The sequence below is a fragment of the Convolutriloba macropyga genome, chromosome 15, assembly GCF_964194025.1.
Source record: "Convolutriloba macropyga chromosome 15, txConMacr16.3, whole genome shotgun sequence".
NCBI classification, from domain to species: Eukaryota; Metazoa; Xenacoelomorpha; order Acoela; family Convolutidae; genus Convolutriloba; species Convolutriloba macropyga.
The window spans coordinates 34,535,459-34,550,925 of NC_134482.1; the positions used below are offsets into that span (position 1 = coordinate 34,535,459).

At 32.5% G+C, this 15,467-nt stretch overlaps 1 protein-coding gene across 1 annotated transcript in view; it reads right to left on the reverse strand.

Annotated features, from left to right (window-relative positions):
* The window catches only part of LOC142354163 (tryptase beta-2-like), a 34,361-nt gene extending 25,282 nt beyond the window's left edge, over positions 1 to 9,079 (reverse strand). The window contains exons 1-2 of the mRNA XM_075406426.1: positions 8,722 to 9,079; positions 4,189 to 4,285 (exon numbers count right to left, since the gene is read on the reverse strand). Coding sequence (XP_075262541.1) covers positions 4,189 to 4,285; positions 8,722 to 9,010 — 386 coding nt within the window. The 5' untranslated portion in view covers positions 9,011 to 9,079. The remainder of the gene's footprint in view (positions 1 to 4,188; positions 4,286 to 8,721) is intronic.
* Positions 9,080 to 15,467: the final 6,388 nt, after the last annotated feature.

Below are 15,467 nucleotides of genomic sequence, written 5' to 3' on the forward strand. Positions count from 1 at the left end.
AGTCAAAGTTGAGAGATTGCCTTTTTGTAGAATTTACTTTGTTTTATTTTGTTTTGTATCAATCCTATCAAGTTCGTTTTTGATAAAATGTTCTGAGCATATATTGAAAAACGCAAGAGAAAACAACTACATTTAGCCAAAAAATTGTTAGGGTGGTTCGATGCTAAAGACAACTTAAAAGTCGTAGAACAAACTTTTATGTGGAAAAGCCTTTCAATTTTTGAAAAAAAAAACAGTTTTAGTTTTATTGTTGCGGTTGATTTTTGGTGAAAAAATTAGGTGTCCATAACTTTGCAACCGGATTGCTTCGCTGATCCTTTTTTGCTAGCATCAATTGAGTTCTGCTTTGTGAACAATAATTTTTTGCAGTACAGTTTACTTTTTTTTCCATAGTAGTTGACAGTAGCAAGGTTAGTAATGAAAATGAAAATGTCGATTGAAACAAAGGTATGCTAAATGGTTCACCACGATTGCTGAAAAACTATTGATGGCTTTGCCACGAAAAAAAATCTATCTCAACTTGTCTAACGCATTGAAACTATTCCCCGGCCTGGGTATAATTGAATCATTTAGAAGAAAAATTTAGGACGAAAAGGATAGTTAACTGTGCATTATTAGAATAGTTTTGTAAAGTATAGAGTAACAGGGAAGCTCAATAATGTGCGTTTGCACATAATGTTCTCATCCCGCTCATCCACATTTTGGGCTTAATTGAATACCAAATGAAGAAGTGATACAAAACTTACAAAAATTCACGTGTTTTTGGAAAATTACTGGTGTATGAATAAAAAATTTGCGTCCGATTCCAATCATTCAGTGGTTTTTTTTTAAAAAAATGCCGCTTTAGAGGGCCGTGAAGATTTTCTTTTTTCTAAGAGTACGAGACAAGACAAACAGCAAAGTCAAATAACAACAACAAGCACTAATAATAACCAAAGATCGATGATTTTTTGTAGAAAACTTAATAACAAGGTCTAAATAGCGTCACAAAAAAACCTGAAGCGGAAAAATAACTAGCTTATTGTTCATCACTTGGATGGATATGGAACAGAAAGAGAAAAAACAACAAAAGCGGCTTACATAAAAATTACACTCATAGATTTTGAAAACAATTGGCTCCGAAGTAATTTCAACCATTAGATATGAACTTTAAATAAGTTTGATATATGGTAATTTATAACGTCACTAGAGAAGACATTGGGACCTGTCGTTATTAAGGTTTTTTGAGACGACTACAAAAAAAACAACGAATACCAAAAAAACTCGAACAGGTTTTAAAGAAAACAATGTTGAAGCTGTTGCGACCTTAATCTTTGCCCTGTGAATAGAAAACGTTTTTTGAACGCTTAAAAAGTGGTATGCAACTACTCATTAATGAAATTAACAAGCAGACAATAAAAGAGCAAAGTTAAAAAATTTTTTGTTTTGTTCGAAAACAAATTATGTGAAAGCTCATGAAAATCTAAAACTACAAAATGGAATCAGAAATTTGGTTTTTCATTCCTCTAAATGAGGCCATTGAGGCATTTCTTGTTCAAAGTTTGTACTACGTTCGCAAAAAACCCTCAAATACAGAATATAAGATATTTTTTCCATTTATTCACTTGGAACTTACAATATGTTAAGTTTCGCTTTCCTTTTATACCCGCAACGTGATATCTGACCTCTAATTAATAGATTAGGTAACAAATAGACAGAAAAGAACAAAAGATGCAAATTTTAAAAAATATATATTTGTAAATTAATTAATTTCAAAGTCATTAAACAATCAGCCAAAACATGAAATTTTTAAACAGACTAATTATTTCCTCAAAAGAAGCCCTTGAGACCTGTCAAGAATCAGAAAATCTCATGCTTTCACGAAAATAACCTGAAATTTTAACCTGAAAATAACGAAAATAACCAGAGAAGGATCAAATATGAAATCAGTTTCCAGAAACCGATGTTATACCCGTTATAAACAGAATCAATTCAATGAATGCTTCAGATATGTCCAACTGGAAATTTTTTGCGACACCAAAAACGTAATATCAGACCTGTAATTAACTAGAATACGTATTTAAAAGAAATAGACAAAAAGTACTAAAGATGCAATATCAAGGAATACTTAATTTTTTGGAAAGAAAAGATTTTAAAATGATCAACTATTCATTCAAATCATTAAAGGTTTCTTCAATCCTCCAACGGAAGCCATTGCGGCTTCTCATTAACGAAAATATGACCTAATTTTACAAAAAGAACATCAAACACAGACAAAAATCAGAAAATATTTTAAATATTTCTGCAAAAATCAGCGTCATAAATTCTTTGGGAATCTAACTTTTTTCAATTCTGCCTTCCTTTGATGTCCAAAAGTGTTATCTGATCGGTCTTTGATAAAACTGGGTAACAAAAAGGCATTAAAAAACAAAAGATGCAAAACTTTTATTTTTTAAAGATATTATTTTTTAAAACTTTAAAATTAAAGATAAAATTTTTTTAAAAAAATTCCAAAGTCGTGAAAACTTATGAGATGTAATTTGGAGTATATAAATACATTTGTTGATTCCCTCAAGGAAGCCTCTTAGACCTGCCACTAAGCACAATTTGTCATACGTTTAAAATTAATTGATTGAACTTTTTTGCGAAAAACCGTTGTCGAAGCCTTTAAAACCATAATCATATCACTAAAAAAAGAAATCTCTAAATGCGACTCCTTTTGACGCTAAAATGTGGTATTTGACCTGTTGTTCTTAAGACTAGCTAAAAATAAAAAAAAATTAATTTTTTTCCCTTCTTGTAAAAATCTATTTAAAGTCAGTAAATAGTATACGAGTTTCTCCATCGCAAGTTATTTAATCAGTTGAAACCTCATATAATTCAAAAACCTCATACGACTACAAGAAAAAAGCAAGTAAAGACAAAGTGAAATAAATTTCATTAATTCTTCTAGCAATCGGTTAACTCTAAAATTCCTTCCCTGAAAATATTTGTTCAATTGTACCGGATTTTTGAACACCAATGAATTGATAAAAAAGATGAGTGACCTTTCAATGATTCGGTAACGTGACAAAATCAAAAAAGAACCTGCAAAATGGGCAAATTTGCAAAACTAAAAGTATCCAAGCTAGAAATCAATCTTTAAAACGTAGAACCGCAATAGAGATTAAAATTAATATACGTAAAGGACTCATCTTGTCTCTTCTGAAACTAAGCTAAAAGCTAATCAAAATAATGGAAAAATGGCAACGCTCTATAACCCTTATGTTTTTTGAAGCAAATGATTTTGTAAGTCAATATAACAGTTAGCCTGCGACTAAAAATCAAAAATTTTACCTGGCCATTGCTTATCAGCCATATGGAGCCATCGATATTGAGTCTTGATGAGCAATATTCTGTTTCGTAATCAAGAAAAAAGGCAATATTTTTTTAAGAAAAGACAAGACAGCCACTGATTACAATCCGGATTTTTTTGGATTTAGGAAGTCAACGATTAGACTACAACTAGTCCTGCTATTACTCTTTTTTCATTAAGAAAATACAATGGTTCGCAGTGTAATAGATATAGATCATTTGACAGAAAAAAATCAATTATTAGAGAAAAAAATGCGGTTTGTATAATTAATGAGTTTTGTAGGCAGATACCGGCAAAATTTTAGACCCAGAAACCCTTCAAAAGAAGCGGAAAAGCAAATTAGCCCTCGCATGAGTTCAAACAAATTATGTCAGCATTTCTTAGGTCTTCATTTCCGCCACGTTTAAGCAAAATTGACTGAAGAAGCTTATTTCTTGCGGTTTTTGAAGTAAAAAGGAAGATTTTTTGAGATATGTAGCAAAAGTTTGATCCAAAAAATTAGATCAAAAGTTTCATCAACACTCTTTTATCTTTACAAAAGAAATCAACAACACTTTTTAAAACAATTTTACCATAATTTATCAAAAAATGTATAGGAAAAAATTTCGAAAAAGTGAATAAAAACAACGGAAGTTCATCTATTATTCACAATACTTCAAACCTCGCTAACTCAATGAAAAAAGCGAAAAATTATTGGACGGGCTTTCTAATGATAGCACTCACAGCTCTGTACGATGAACAAATCGATCGGCCAAAAATTACTGAACAAAAAAAACATTTTTGCCTATAGTTCCGCCCCCAGTAAATGAACAATTATGGACAATAAGATTGATGATGAACAGTGGTTTACGTACCCGCTGGAAATTATGATCTTTTCAATGGGCGATGTCCAAATAGTACGATCAGAAATATCCTTGTGAAATTCTCCCACCTGCACTGCTAAATTCTCAGCTAAACAAAGCAGAGGTACGTCGGACGAGAGACATCGATTTTTTAGACTTGATTTTAAAATTTAACATTTATATTACATTAATATACTTGGCAGGTCGGCTTTTTCTTCTTCAATAATTTATTTCCACCAATTACTTTTTTTTCGCCATTATTAATTTTTCTTTACCAATTAGTGAGAAAGAAAATTGCGGTGGATTGTGGATGCAGAAAATTTTAATCTATAAGTTTCTATAGGTTCTGAAAAGAACATGATTTGCCATTTTTATTATTTCATTTAATTATGAGATGTTCCTGCGTAAGGTGGCTCTCTCATTCGAAACATCTAAATTAACAAATCTGCAACTCATTCCGTTTTTCTCCGGTACGGGTATGGTGACCACTGCTATGTGTCTCAAAACTTCCCCCTTGACTGAAAAAAATTACTGAGAAAAACCATGTCCCATCTAGTTATTGCCATCAAACAATGCCCATCTAGTTAATTAAGGCAATCAAAGACTAACTTCAGGCTCTATTCTTGAGAACATTGTCTCACGATCAAATTAACAGTAGAAAACAATGTTTTCTGAAATTTTATCAGATTATAGACTATGGCCCTTTGAAACTCGGCAAGCAGTTCTGTTAAACACTGTTTCTATATATTTTGATTTTTTTCAAAAACGACGCTTATATTACTCTGCATTGCGTTATGGGGATGCAAGACAATTTGAATATAGACCTGCTTGTGAAATTCTTTAAAAAAATTCTTTACTCTGCTATGGAAGATTGATTAATCTTTGTGAAATCGAACCAAAAAGCCTTTCACTATTAGGCATTTGATAATTGTGGTTTTGAATAGCATGTTTATAACTTTGGAGCTTAAGCCAGCTTGTCTAATTGATCTAGCTTTTCAGTAATCTCAACAGGTGAAAAAAAATGATCAAAGTGGTTCGAGAGTTTTTTGTCTCTCCCTTCAGATGGTCTTTTCGATCTTTAGAAGTAACAATTTTATAAAAATTTGGTTTTACGATATGATTTGTTAATTTTTCTGTTATGAAACAGTTTTTGCTGATTGGGCAGTTTTTTCTTTGCAGTTTTTCTTCTGATTGGGCAGATAGTAAAGTAAATAGTCTTATTACCTTTTGAAATTCAATTTTGTTGATGGAAAGATAAACTGGAAACAGATCTGGTCAAAGAAAAGGTCAATAGTCACCCGATGCGACCGTACCAACATTTTTGCACTTTCAACAACTTTTTGTTACGGTTCGAAGAGCCATTGTTGACATTTTTCGATCTTCTTCGTTTTTTATTCTTTTTTAGTTTGTCCTTTCTACAAAATTGGGCAACGTGATTTTTGGAAACCACGCAATTTTAACATTGCTTTGCCTTTGTTTTGCTTTTGCATAACATTGGGTTGGAGACCACTTCCGGCCACCGCTAAAAGAGGTTCCAATAGATCAAGTTTCGTTCCTGGAAAGTGATTGCGTTAATATTTGGCTTATGGAATGCTTCAACTGTCAACGGGTGATGCGGCTCCAAAGTTTCTTGTATTGAGTCTTTTTGCGTCGCAAGCTCCAGCAGGTTAGCCATGTGTTTCCCAAAATATGTTTCTTCCTGATTTACGATTTGAAAATTGTTCTGCAATTGTTCTTTAAATTTCCAATAAAGATGTTCAACTGATTCGCCGCGTGCTTGCTTTGTTGTTAGGAAAAAATAACAATCAAAGGCGGCTTTTCCTTTTTTATCATCGGCAGTTACCATTATGATCCAGATTTCAAGGATTGTGATTTTATCAATTTCGTCATGCGAATTTTTGCTATTCAAAATTCGGCCTCTTTTTGAGCTAAACATCAGATATAAGTTGAAACGGATCGTTTCTGACGTTTGTTTAACGGTTTCTCGTCACACAGGGTGCCTTGCTCAATCAGTTTTGACACTTGATTTGCGAAATTGTTTTATCTGGGCATTTTGAGGGGTTTTCAGTTCTCTTAGCGTAACAGATACGGTGTGTTCTGAGGTTTCAATAGGTAATATTGAAACCTGGCTGGATGAAGGTCAAAGGGACGCTCAATTAATTGATTATAGTTTTCTTGCCAAGAGCAAAAACTTAATTTTTACTTCTTTCAAGAATTGTTGAGTACGCAAAACCTTCACTGGTTAATTGGCTCTAACTTGTTCTTACTAGCTGATCCCTGTGCCGCTATGAGCTGCTATAGTTTATAGAAAAATTATGAGGAATATTACTTAACGCGGAGATTATAACTTTGATTCCTTCTTTAGAAAAGTTTATTTACATTTTTTTTTCAGCGAAAGCGTTTTCAACCGGGGCCGAGGATTTTCCCCAAAAATAATGGGGAAAAGATTGAAAAGTGTTAAAATTAAAAAAAAATACTTCTATTTCTCCGCTTAATTAAAAGTAGAAGAGTGTAAATTTTTATCATTCCACCCTAAAATACACTTTTTGCAAAGAGTGTAAAAGATTGGAGAACAGAGTGTAATTATAGTGTAATTTTAAAAAAATATACTCTTACACTCTTCTCTCCGATAAATAAGGGTTGAAAACGGATCACACCCTGATCCCCGATAATTAGGGGTGAAACCTCTAACCTGGAAATTATTCATTATGACACAATTGGAAACTGAAGATTGCTGCAAATTGCTGACTTCAGTTTCAGGAGGTCCTGAATTATGTTTATTATTATAAAGATGATCCAGTTTTTGGTCGCCGTCGAAAATATCTCACTTTTATTAATTTTTTTCCAAAAATAAAAGGCGACCAGATAGTCGTCGTTAAATTGTGGTTAAACAAGCTCGCTATTGAGATTTTTCTGCAGGTATTTCATTTTTTTTCCCATTTGTCCACCACAGAAAATACGGAAAAAAATTTAATGGTCTATTTGATAATGATTAGTTATTACTGTAATCAAGTCACTATTCCTGCAAAGATGATGATATTTGAAGGTTGAATCAACGAAATATTTTTTCCTTTTAACGCTTTCCCTTTTTATCGCGAATCTTTTAAGGTATCTTAATTTTAAGCTACAGGCGCCTTATTCAAAACAAATATTCCTCCAGTTTAACGGACATTATTGGTAAACAGGCTGCAGGTTGCTGCAATCCCAGGTCGAGTTGGCCAGACCCAAGTGACCCCTGATCAGACGTGTTTCGATCGCACACATGTTCCCGGTGCGCTCGAATTACATGGTCTGGAAAAAGCTTCGAGCGCACTTTCGTCTCGACAATGGTCTGGAAATTGGAAGATTGTTGTTTTCAAAACAAAAACGTATGTTTGATCTGTGCCAATTGTTCTCTTCTTCGTCGACCTTTTACCGCATCTCATTACTGTAAGGTCTCGTATCTTATCTAATGAGAAACAGGTTAATTTGATGAAATCTCGTTTTAGATGATTGCTTTTTCATTTTGTTAATTAGTGTCGTAATAGACACCGACTTTAGTGTCGCGATTAATGTTTTCTATTAAACGGTTTTATTGTTGTTCATGTCTTTTACTTTAATTAATGGCAAGTCTCATCGGCCCTGAAGTCCAGCATTATTTGTTCACTTAATCCAGCATTATTTTTTCACATTGTTTTTTTCGAGCGATATGTGAAATTTTGAAAGTTTTCCATCTCTTCCTCGTTTGGTAGACAATTAAATAAAAACGTGGATGAGCGGGGTCAGAACATTATGTAGGAGCGTATATTACCGAGCAGCCTTGTCTATATAAGAATTCACTAACACAGAATTTAGCATTCTATGAAACGCTTTCATTTTCAGTATGGACATACTATACTCTCTTCGGCACTTTAACCTGGGTGATATACAGTAGACTCGTTTATTGCTAAGAAATTTTTTTTCATTGATATATCTTATTTTTTGTATTGTTATGTATGTTTGTGCAATACTTTCGTTATTGGAGATCTGCAGAGATCATCCATGCATATGGTCTGGGACAATATTTCGAGCGCACTTTAGTCTGGACAATGGTCTGGAACTCGTCTGGAGAATGGTTTGGAACTTGTCTGATCAGGGGTCACTTCGGTCTGGAACTCGTCTGATCAGAGGCGGCTTCGAGCGCACTTCGAGTGCACAACGGTCTTTGGGTGCACAATTGTCTGATCAGAGGTCACTTTGGTCTGGGACGGTCTGATCAGAGGTCCCACTTGTCTGGGACGGTCTGATCAGAGGCGATTTCGAGCGCGACCTTAACCTGGGATAGCTAGTTTCAGAAAAAGTCACTTTTTAAAGTTTTTAAAAAACTAGTTATGTTAGGAATCCTATAAAAAATTGTTAATTTGTCTTTTATCTCTTTCATTAGAGTTTGACTATATATAATTGGTCACCGAGGCTTAAGATATGAGCATTTTAGAAAGAGTTTTAGCCGAAAAAATTGCTACCATCTCTTCAATAAGAGACTTTAAAAAAACTTCTTCAGCCCTCAAAAAGGGTTAAAGTTCATACCTTTTTGCCTACCAAGAGCATGAGCTGCTGATAATGCCCAATGAGGATGAATAATTGTAGCACTGCAAAACCATTTCTTGCTATCATTCTCATCAAAGTCGAGTGACGTCACTCGAGCATAAAAAGGCCTCGGTGAGCTGCGAAATCCGTCAATAATTAAATTTGTTAAGGGAACTTTTTCAATTCCGCGAACCGCATTGGCGCAATGAAGATGCGAACTGATGAGGCCTGATGAAATAAGGATAAAAAGAATGTTTCTGATTAAATTTGTAGTTTTAATTAGTAGCATTGGAAGTCAGTATATCAATCGATCGACGTTTTTTGGCGCAGAATTATTCTTTGTTGATTGTTAAGAGAAAATCCTTGATCTCGATAAATAAATTTGTCAATAGATTGAGGATATGAACAAGAATTACAAGTTCAAATTTAACAATCATATAGGATTGTTTGCTCTCTTAAGCTGAATGATCCGATCATAAGTTAAGGTTTAAGATGTCATCGGCCAATGTGACCAAATCTAATATCATCTTATAGTAACTACTGTGAGTTCTCATCCAAGGTTCACTTCAGCCTGGGCCCTTGAGCCTGCAAAAATTGTAGAAAATAAATCCGGATAATTTTGGATTGTTTAAGGAGGGTCGATTATGTGTTTTTGCACATATTATCCCAAACTGTCAAATGCCAACCTAGGAACATAAATTTTTGGAAGTTTGAAAATTGTTTATAATAGATGCGCAGGGGTGACGTTTTGAAAATGATTGAAAAAATCTTTCTTTTTCCTAACCAGCCGATGGTCACAACTTCTCCTCACAGACGAAAGTAGAAAAAGTGACTTATTTACGTTGTATCAAAATTTGGTAAAAGAGATGAAATTTGTCAACTATTTTGACGCAAAAAGTTCGATACATACGTACGTGGGTGTATTTTTTGAAGGCAGCAACTTTGATTGAAAAATTTTTTTTTGTTCCGACCCAGTTTAGATGGGGTAGGAACTATATACTATATAATGGTTTTTTTGTTCAGTCAATTTTGGCCGATCGATATAATCATTGTAGAGAGCTGTGAGTGGTATCATTAGAAAGCCCGTCCAGCGTAGAATATGGAATTATTCTGATTTTTGTTTTTTCAGTGAGGTTTAACGAGGTTTAAAGTTTTGTGAATAATAGACGCGCATCCGTTGTTCTTATTCACATTTTTGGGTATTTTTGCTTATAAACTATTCAGTTTTGCTAGTATTGTTTTAAAAAGTGTTGTTGATTTGTTTTCAAAAAGCAGAAGAGTGTCGATGAAGTTTTTCATCTTATTTTTTTGGTTCAAATTTTCAAAATTCAAAAAATCAGCCTTTTACCCTCAAAATTAGCAAGAACTAAGCTTTTGTAGTCAATTTTACTTCAATTTTCGGAAAGTGAACACCAAAAAAATGCCCATACAATTAGCTACACCCAAAAACAGGTCTATTCATATCTCCGCTTTCTTTCAAAGGTATCAGGGTTTAAAATATTAATGGTTTTTAGCAAATGTAACTCGATAATTATACAAGTTATTAAACAGCATCATTTTTCTCTGATAGTTGAACTTTTTTGTCAAATTATCTATGTCCATTACATTAGGAACAATTGCATGTTGCTGATGAATGAACAGTGATAGCAAGTCTAGTTTTGGTCAGCTCGTTGAATCCTAAAATCGAAAAATAGTCCCGATTGTAATAAGTGGCTTTCCTTTCTAAAGACTTATATTGCCTTTTTATTTTCATTACAGAGCAGAACATTCCACATCAAGCCTCACTATTGACGAGTCCAATTGACTTCATCGACAATATCCAGGTGACTTTTTTAACGTTTTTAGTCGATTGCTTATTGTCGTTTTGACTTTTAAAATCATTTAAAAAACATTGGATTATCCAGCTTTGCCGCTATTTTCCCTTATCCTGGTAAACATGTAGCTTAGTTTCAGCACAAAAGGAAGTCATTTTTGTTCCAGTTTAGTTAAATTATAATCTCTATTGAGGCCTTACACTTCAAGAGGAATTTTTCTGTCTTCGATACTACTAGTTTCGCAAAAAGATCTGATTTTCGGACATTTACTCATTTTTCTGGTTTTTTTCCGGCTTTGTCACATTATAAAAATGGCGATACATCACCTATCACTTTAATGATGTTAAAAAATAGGCGCAAAAGAACTTATACTTTTCAGAGATTATTGTTTTAACGGCTTCGATACCGTTTTCTAGAAGAGTCTATTGGAATATATTTCTTTGTCTTCAACTACCTTCCTTCTTTTAGTCATATGAGATTTTCTGATTAGTAAGAGATTTCATTGGCATGTTATCAAGGACAAAATTAGCGTATTTACCGATATGAGATGTTAGCTGATGCTTTTCATGACATTACAGATAATTTTTTCAAGAAATATAATTGATTCCCTTTTAATTTGCTGTCTTCTGTTTTTCTTGTCTGTCCGTTACCTAGTCTCACTTATCACAGGTCACTTATCACATTTTGGCATCAAAAGGACGCGCTTTTGGACTTTTTATATCTATATTTTAATGAAATCATTATAATTCTAGTAGCTTCGACAACAGTTTTTCGCAAAAAAAAAGATTTAATTGTTTTATTGTTTTTGTTTTTATTTGAAGTTCTTTTTGAAAAGTATGACAAACTTTATTTAATGGCAACTCCCAATGGTTAACTTAGTAGGAAAAACAACCCATTCTAATTCTTTCATATTACAGCTGATAGTTTTTCATGCCTTTGAAGACAATTGTTTTCAAAATAGTATTTTTTGCTTTGACTCTTTGGTGTTTTTTTGTGCATTTTTGTTACCCAGTCTTAAAATTACCAATCCAATATCATTTTCTGGCATTGAAGGGAGATGCAATTGAAAATATATAATTTTTAGTAAATTTTTGTTTCTAGCGGCTTCCACACTGGTTTTGACCTAAATCTTGGCTATTTTTCGATTTTTGTCTGTGTTTGAAAGTTTTGCTTGTAAACGTGTGACAATTTACAATTTTTGATTAAAGACAGATCTCAATGGCTTCATTTGACGAATGAAAGAACCTATTGATGATCTAAAGTGATAGCGGCTTCTTTTCATGACTTTAAAAAATATTATTTCAAGAAATTTTTGAAATTTTGTTTTCAAAAAAAAACTATTTCCTTGACTGCATCTTCTATTCCTTTTTGCCTATTTTCGCTATTTAACCATTCTTTTTAATTATAGGTCACATATCACGTTACTGGGGTTGGAAAAAATGAGCAGTTGAACATATCTAAAGTATTCATAGACTTAATTATGGTTATATCGTTTATGACAACGACTTTTCGAACATTTTCCTCTTTTTGAATTTTGTCTGTATTTGACGATACTTTTATCAACTTAAGACATTTTCTGATTATTGACAAGTATCACGCGCTTCTTTGAAGAAATAAAGGAACTGATTTATTTTTTTAAAATTTATTGCTCACTGTTTTAACGACTTTGAAACCGATTAATTCGAAAAAGTTTATTTTTTAATTTTAATCTTCTGTTCTTATTTTCTATTTGTTACTTAATCTCATTAATTGCTGGTCACATATCGCGTTGCAGGTATATAAGGAAGGCAAATTTTATCCTATCTATACTTTTAAGTGAGTTCAATATGGATTTAACGGCTTCGACAATGGTTTTTCGAAAAAAAAAAAGGTTTTGATTTTTTCTCTGTATTTAACGTTTTTTTGTAAACGTAGGACATATTATGATCAATAAAAGTCTCAATGGCCTCATTTGAGTGAATGATGAAAACCTTTATTTCATTTTATTGCTAATGATTTTCATGGCCTTCATATTTCTTTTCTCGAAAATTACAAGTTTTTTTTAATTTAGCTCCTTTATTGTCTCCTTGCTAGTCTCATTAATGAGCGGTCACATATCACCTATAGACGTTCATAAAACGCTCAACCAAAAATTCATTATATTTAGGGCAAAATTTCTTGTCATGACGGCTTCGACACGGTTTTCTTGTAAATTTTTGCGAGTTTTTTTTGCATTTGTTTTTTTTTTGTAGTTGTATGAAAAATTTTTAACATTGACATTTCGCAATTTCTTAACAAATTAAGTTATAAAAGATCTTATTACAAACGTTTTTGATGATTTCAGTTCATGTGTAATGGATTCCATTACTTTGGAATCAATTGTCTTCAAAAATTTTGAGCACAACTTTACGTTAGAGCTTTTGTTGTTTTTTTTCTTTTTGTTACCGAGTTTCATTAAGGACTGGTTGCATATCTTTTCTAGTGATGAACAATGAATTAATTTTTTGGTTTCTTAGGTTTTATCTGGCGCTATTTAGTCTTTTATTAAGTTTTCTATAAATAGAAATCGAGTTTTGGATGTTATTATTGTTTATTGTTGTTATTTGCTTTTGTTGTTTTTCTGGTCTCTTATTCTTAATAATGGCAAATCTGCACGGCCCGCCCTCTAAAGTGGTATATTTTTAAATTTCACTGAAAGATTTCAGTTGGACGCAATTTTTTATTTATACACCAGTTATTTTCGAAAAAATACTTTTGAAAATTTTATGTCCATTTTTTGTTTGGTTGACAATTAAGTTAAAACCGTGGATGAGCGGGGTCGAAACTTTATGTGCGAACGCATATTACTGAGCCTCCTTGTTTATTTGAAACTCGGGATAAAAATTGATTATTAAATGAGTTTGTGGAATCGCAAAGCGATTCAAGAGCAGTTCAACTCGCAAAACGGAACGATCCGTCGTTTTTATCTGACTGAAAATAATTGTCTTATTTTCAGCAGCTGATCTTTAAGATGCTCGCGCAAACAATAATGTAGCTGGCGTAATTTAGACAAAATGTGACTATTACCTTAAACATACTCATTTTAGAAATATGAAGGTGTTGTAAAGAAAAAACTGATATTGTATAAATCTTACTTATACTGATTACTGCTGATTAGCCAACCTATGCGTTTTCATTGTTCCGACCCCTCTTGAGGTGAAACTATATACTCAAAAGGTTTTTTTGTTCCGTCAATTTTGAGCGATCGATATATTTATCGTAGAGTTGTTAGTGATCTCATTAAAAAAGCCCGTCCAGCGTATAATATGGAATTAAAAAGATTTTTTTCAATTCCGTTTCCTAGAGGCGAGTTATCGTGGTTTAAAGTTTTGTGAATATTTGACCAATTTGTGTTATATTTATTAAGATTTTCCGGAATTTTTCAAAAATTTCGTCAATTTTGCTATAGTATGTTAAAATTGTCAACAATAGTATTGTTGAGTTTTTTAAAGACTAAATGTTTTGTTGACTATTTTGATTTAATTTTTTGGCTACAATTATAACTAAAAAGTTCAAAGTTTAGTTTTTTTTGTCAAAAATTGCACGAATTTAGCTTCTTTAGTCCACTTCGATTGAATTTGCCGGATGTATACAGGCAAAAATCACAAACATAATCTTTGTAAACTGCAAAGGGCGCTAGTCCTACTTTCACACCCATTGAGAATGCTCTGAAAATTTTTATCGCTTTTTCCCTTTTTTTACAAGTTATTATCAAAAATTCGCCATTTTCGCCGTTTTTTGTGCTAAAATTGCTTGTGATTATCGAAAAATGCAGTGTTTATTATTGATTTTTAGCAAATAAATTATCTATTAGGTGAAACAATTAATGTTCTTAAGGTATGAAGAGCAATAGAAAGGATAATTTTGGTCCAATTTTGGACTGTTACATTCCAAAAAAGTTTCGGCTTTTAATCTGTCGGTCTTTTTAATAAAAACAACGATATTTTTTAAAGTCAATTAAAGATCATATCAATTCAAATTAAAGCTCAATGGTAATCCAATTCCTAAGCAGTTCCCAATTGATGTATTTAGCTTTTTACTCAAAAGCTTATGGTCGTTCTGACTTTTTAAAATAACTGATTCTGGAATAAACAATGGCCTATCAAAATTGGCTACTGTTTTTTTCGTAATATGGTCAACTTGTAGCTTAGTTGCAGCAAAGAACAAGTGTTTCTTCTTTCTACTGAGTAAAAAATTAGCCATTACTGCCGTTTTTTGCGTTAGTTTATGGTTTTGTGGTTTCTTTACTACTAGATTTCTTCTAATTGTTTTTGTTTGTTAGGTTTTTGTCCATTTATCACATTATCACGTTATTGAGAATTCAATTTTTTTACGTTTGTATTCAACTGTGGTTTTTACTTTGTCGTTTTAGTCGTCAAATTTCCTGGAAAATGACATGTCTCATTGTCTTCATATTGATGGATGGATGAGCCTGCATCCTGTATCGTGTATCCAGAGTAGGTAGCTGATGGATTTCTTGACTTTGAAAAAAATTATTTTGAAAAATTAAAAAAACTTTTAAACTTCGCATTTTTGTTCTTTTCTTTTCTATTTGTTACCTAGTCTAGTCAATTACAGGTCACATATGACATTTTGGTGTCACGGGAAGGCGGAAGTGTATAAATTGTAAAGTTTATAAAGAATTCCTTATGACTTTAACGGCTTAGAAAGGGGAATTTTCGCAAATATAATAATTTTTGATTTTCGTCTGTTTCTGTAGACGTAAGACATGCTCTAAATAATTACAGGTCTTAACGGCTTCCTTTGGAAAAAAGCGAACCTTTTAAATTTTTTAACTTTTTAGTTCATGGCTTCCAACACTTTGAAACTAATTTATTTCATAATTTCGCATTTTTTTCTCTTTTTTGTCTATTTGTTCTCTGGACAAAGTAATGAGAGTTCGCATACCATCAT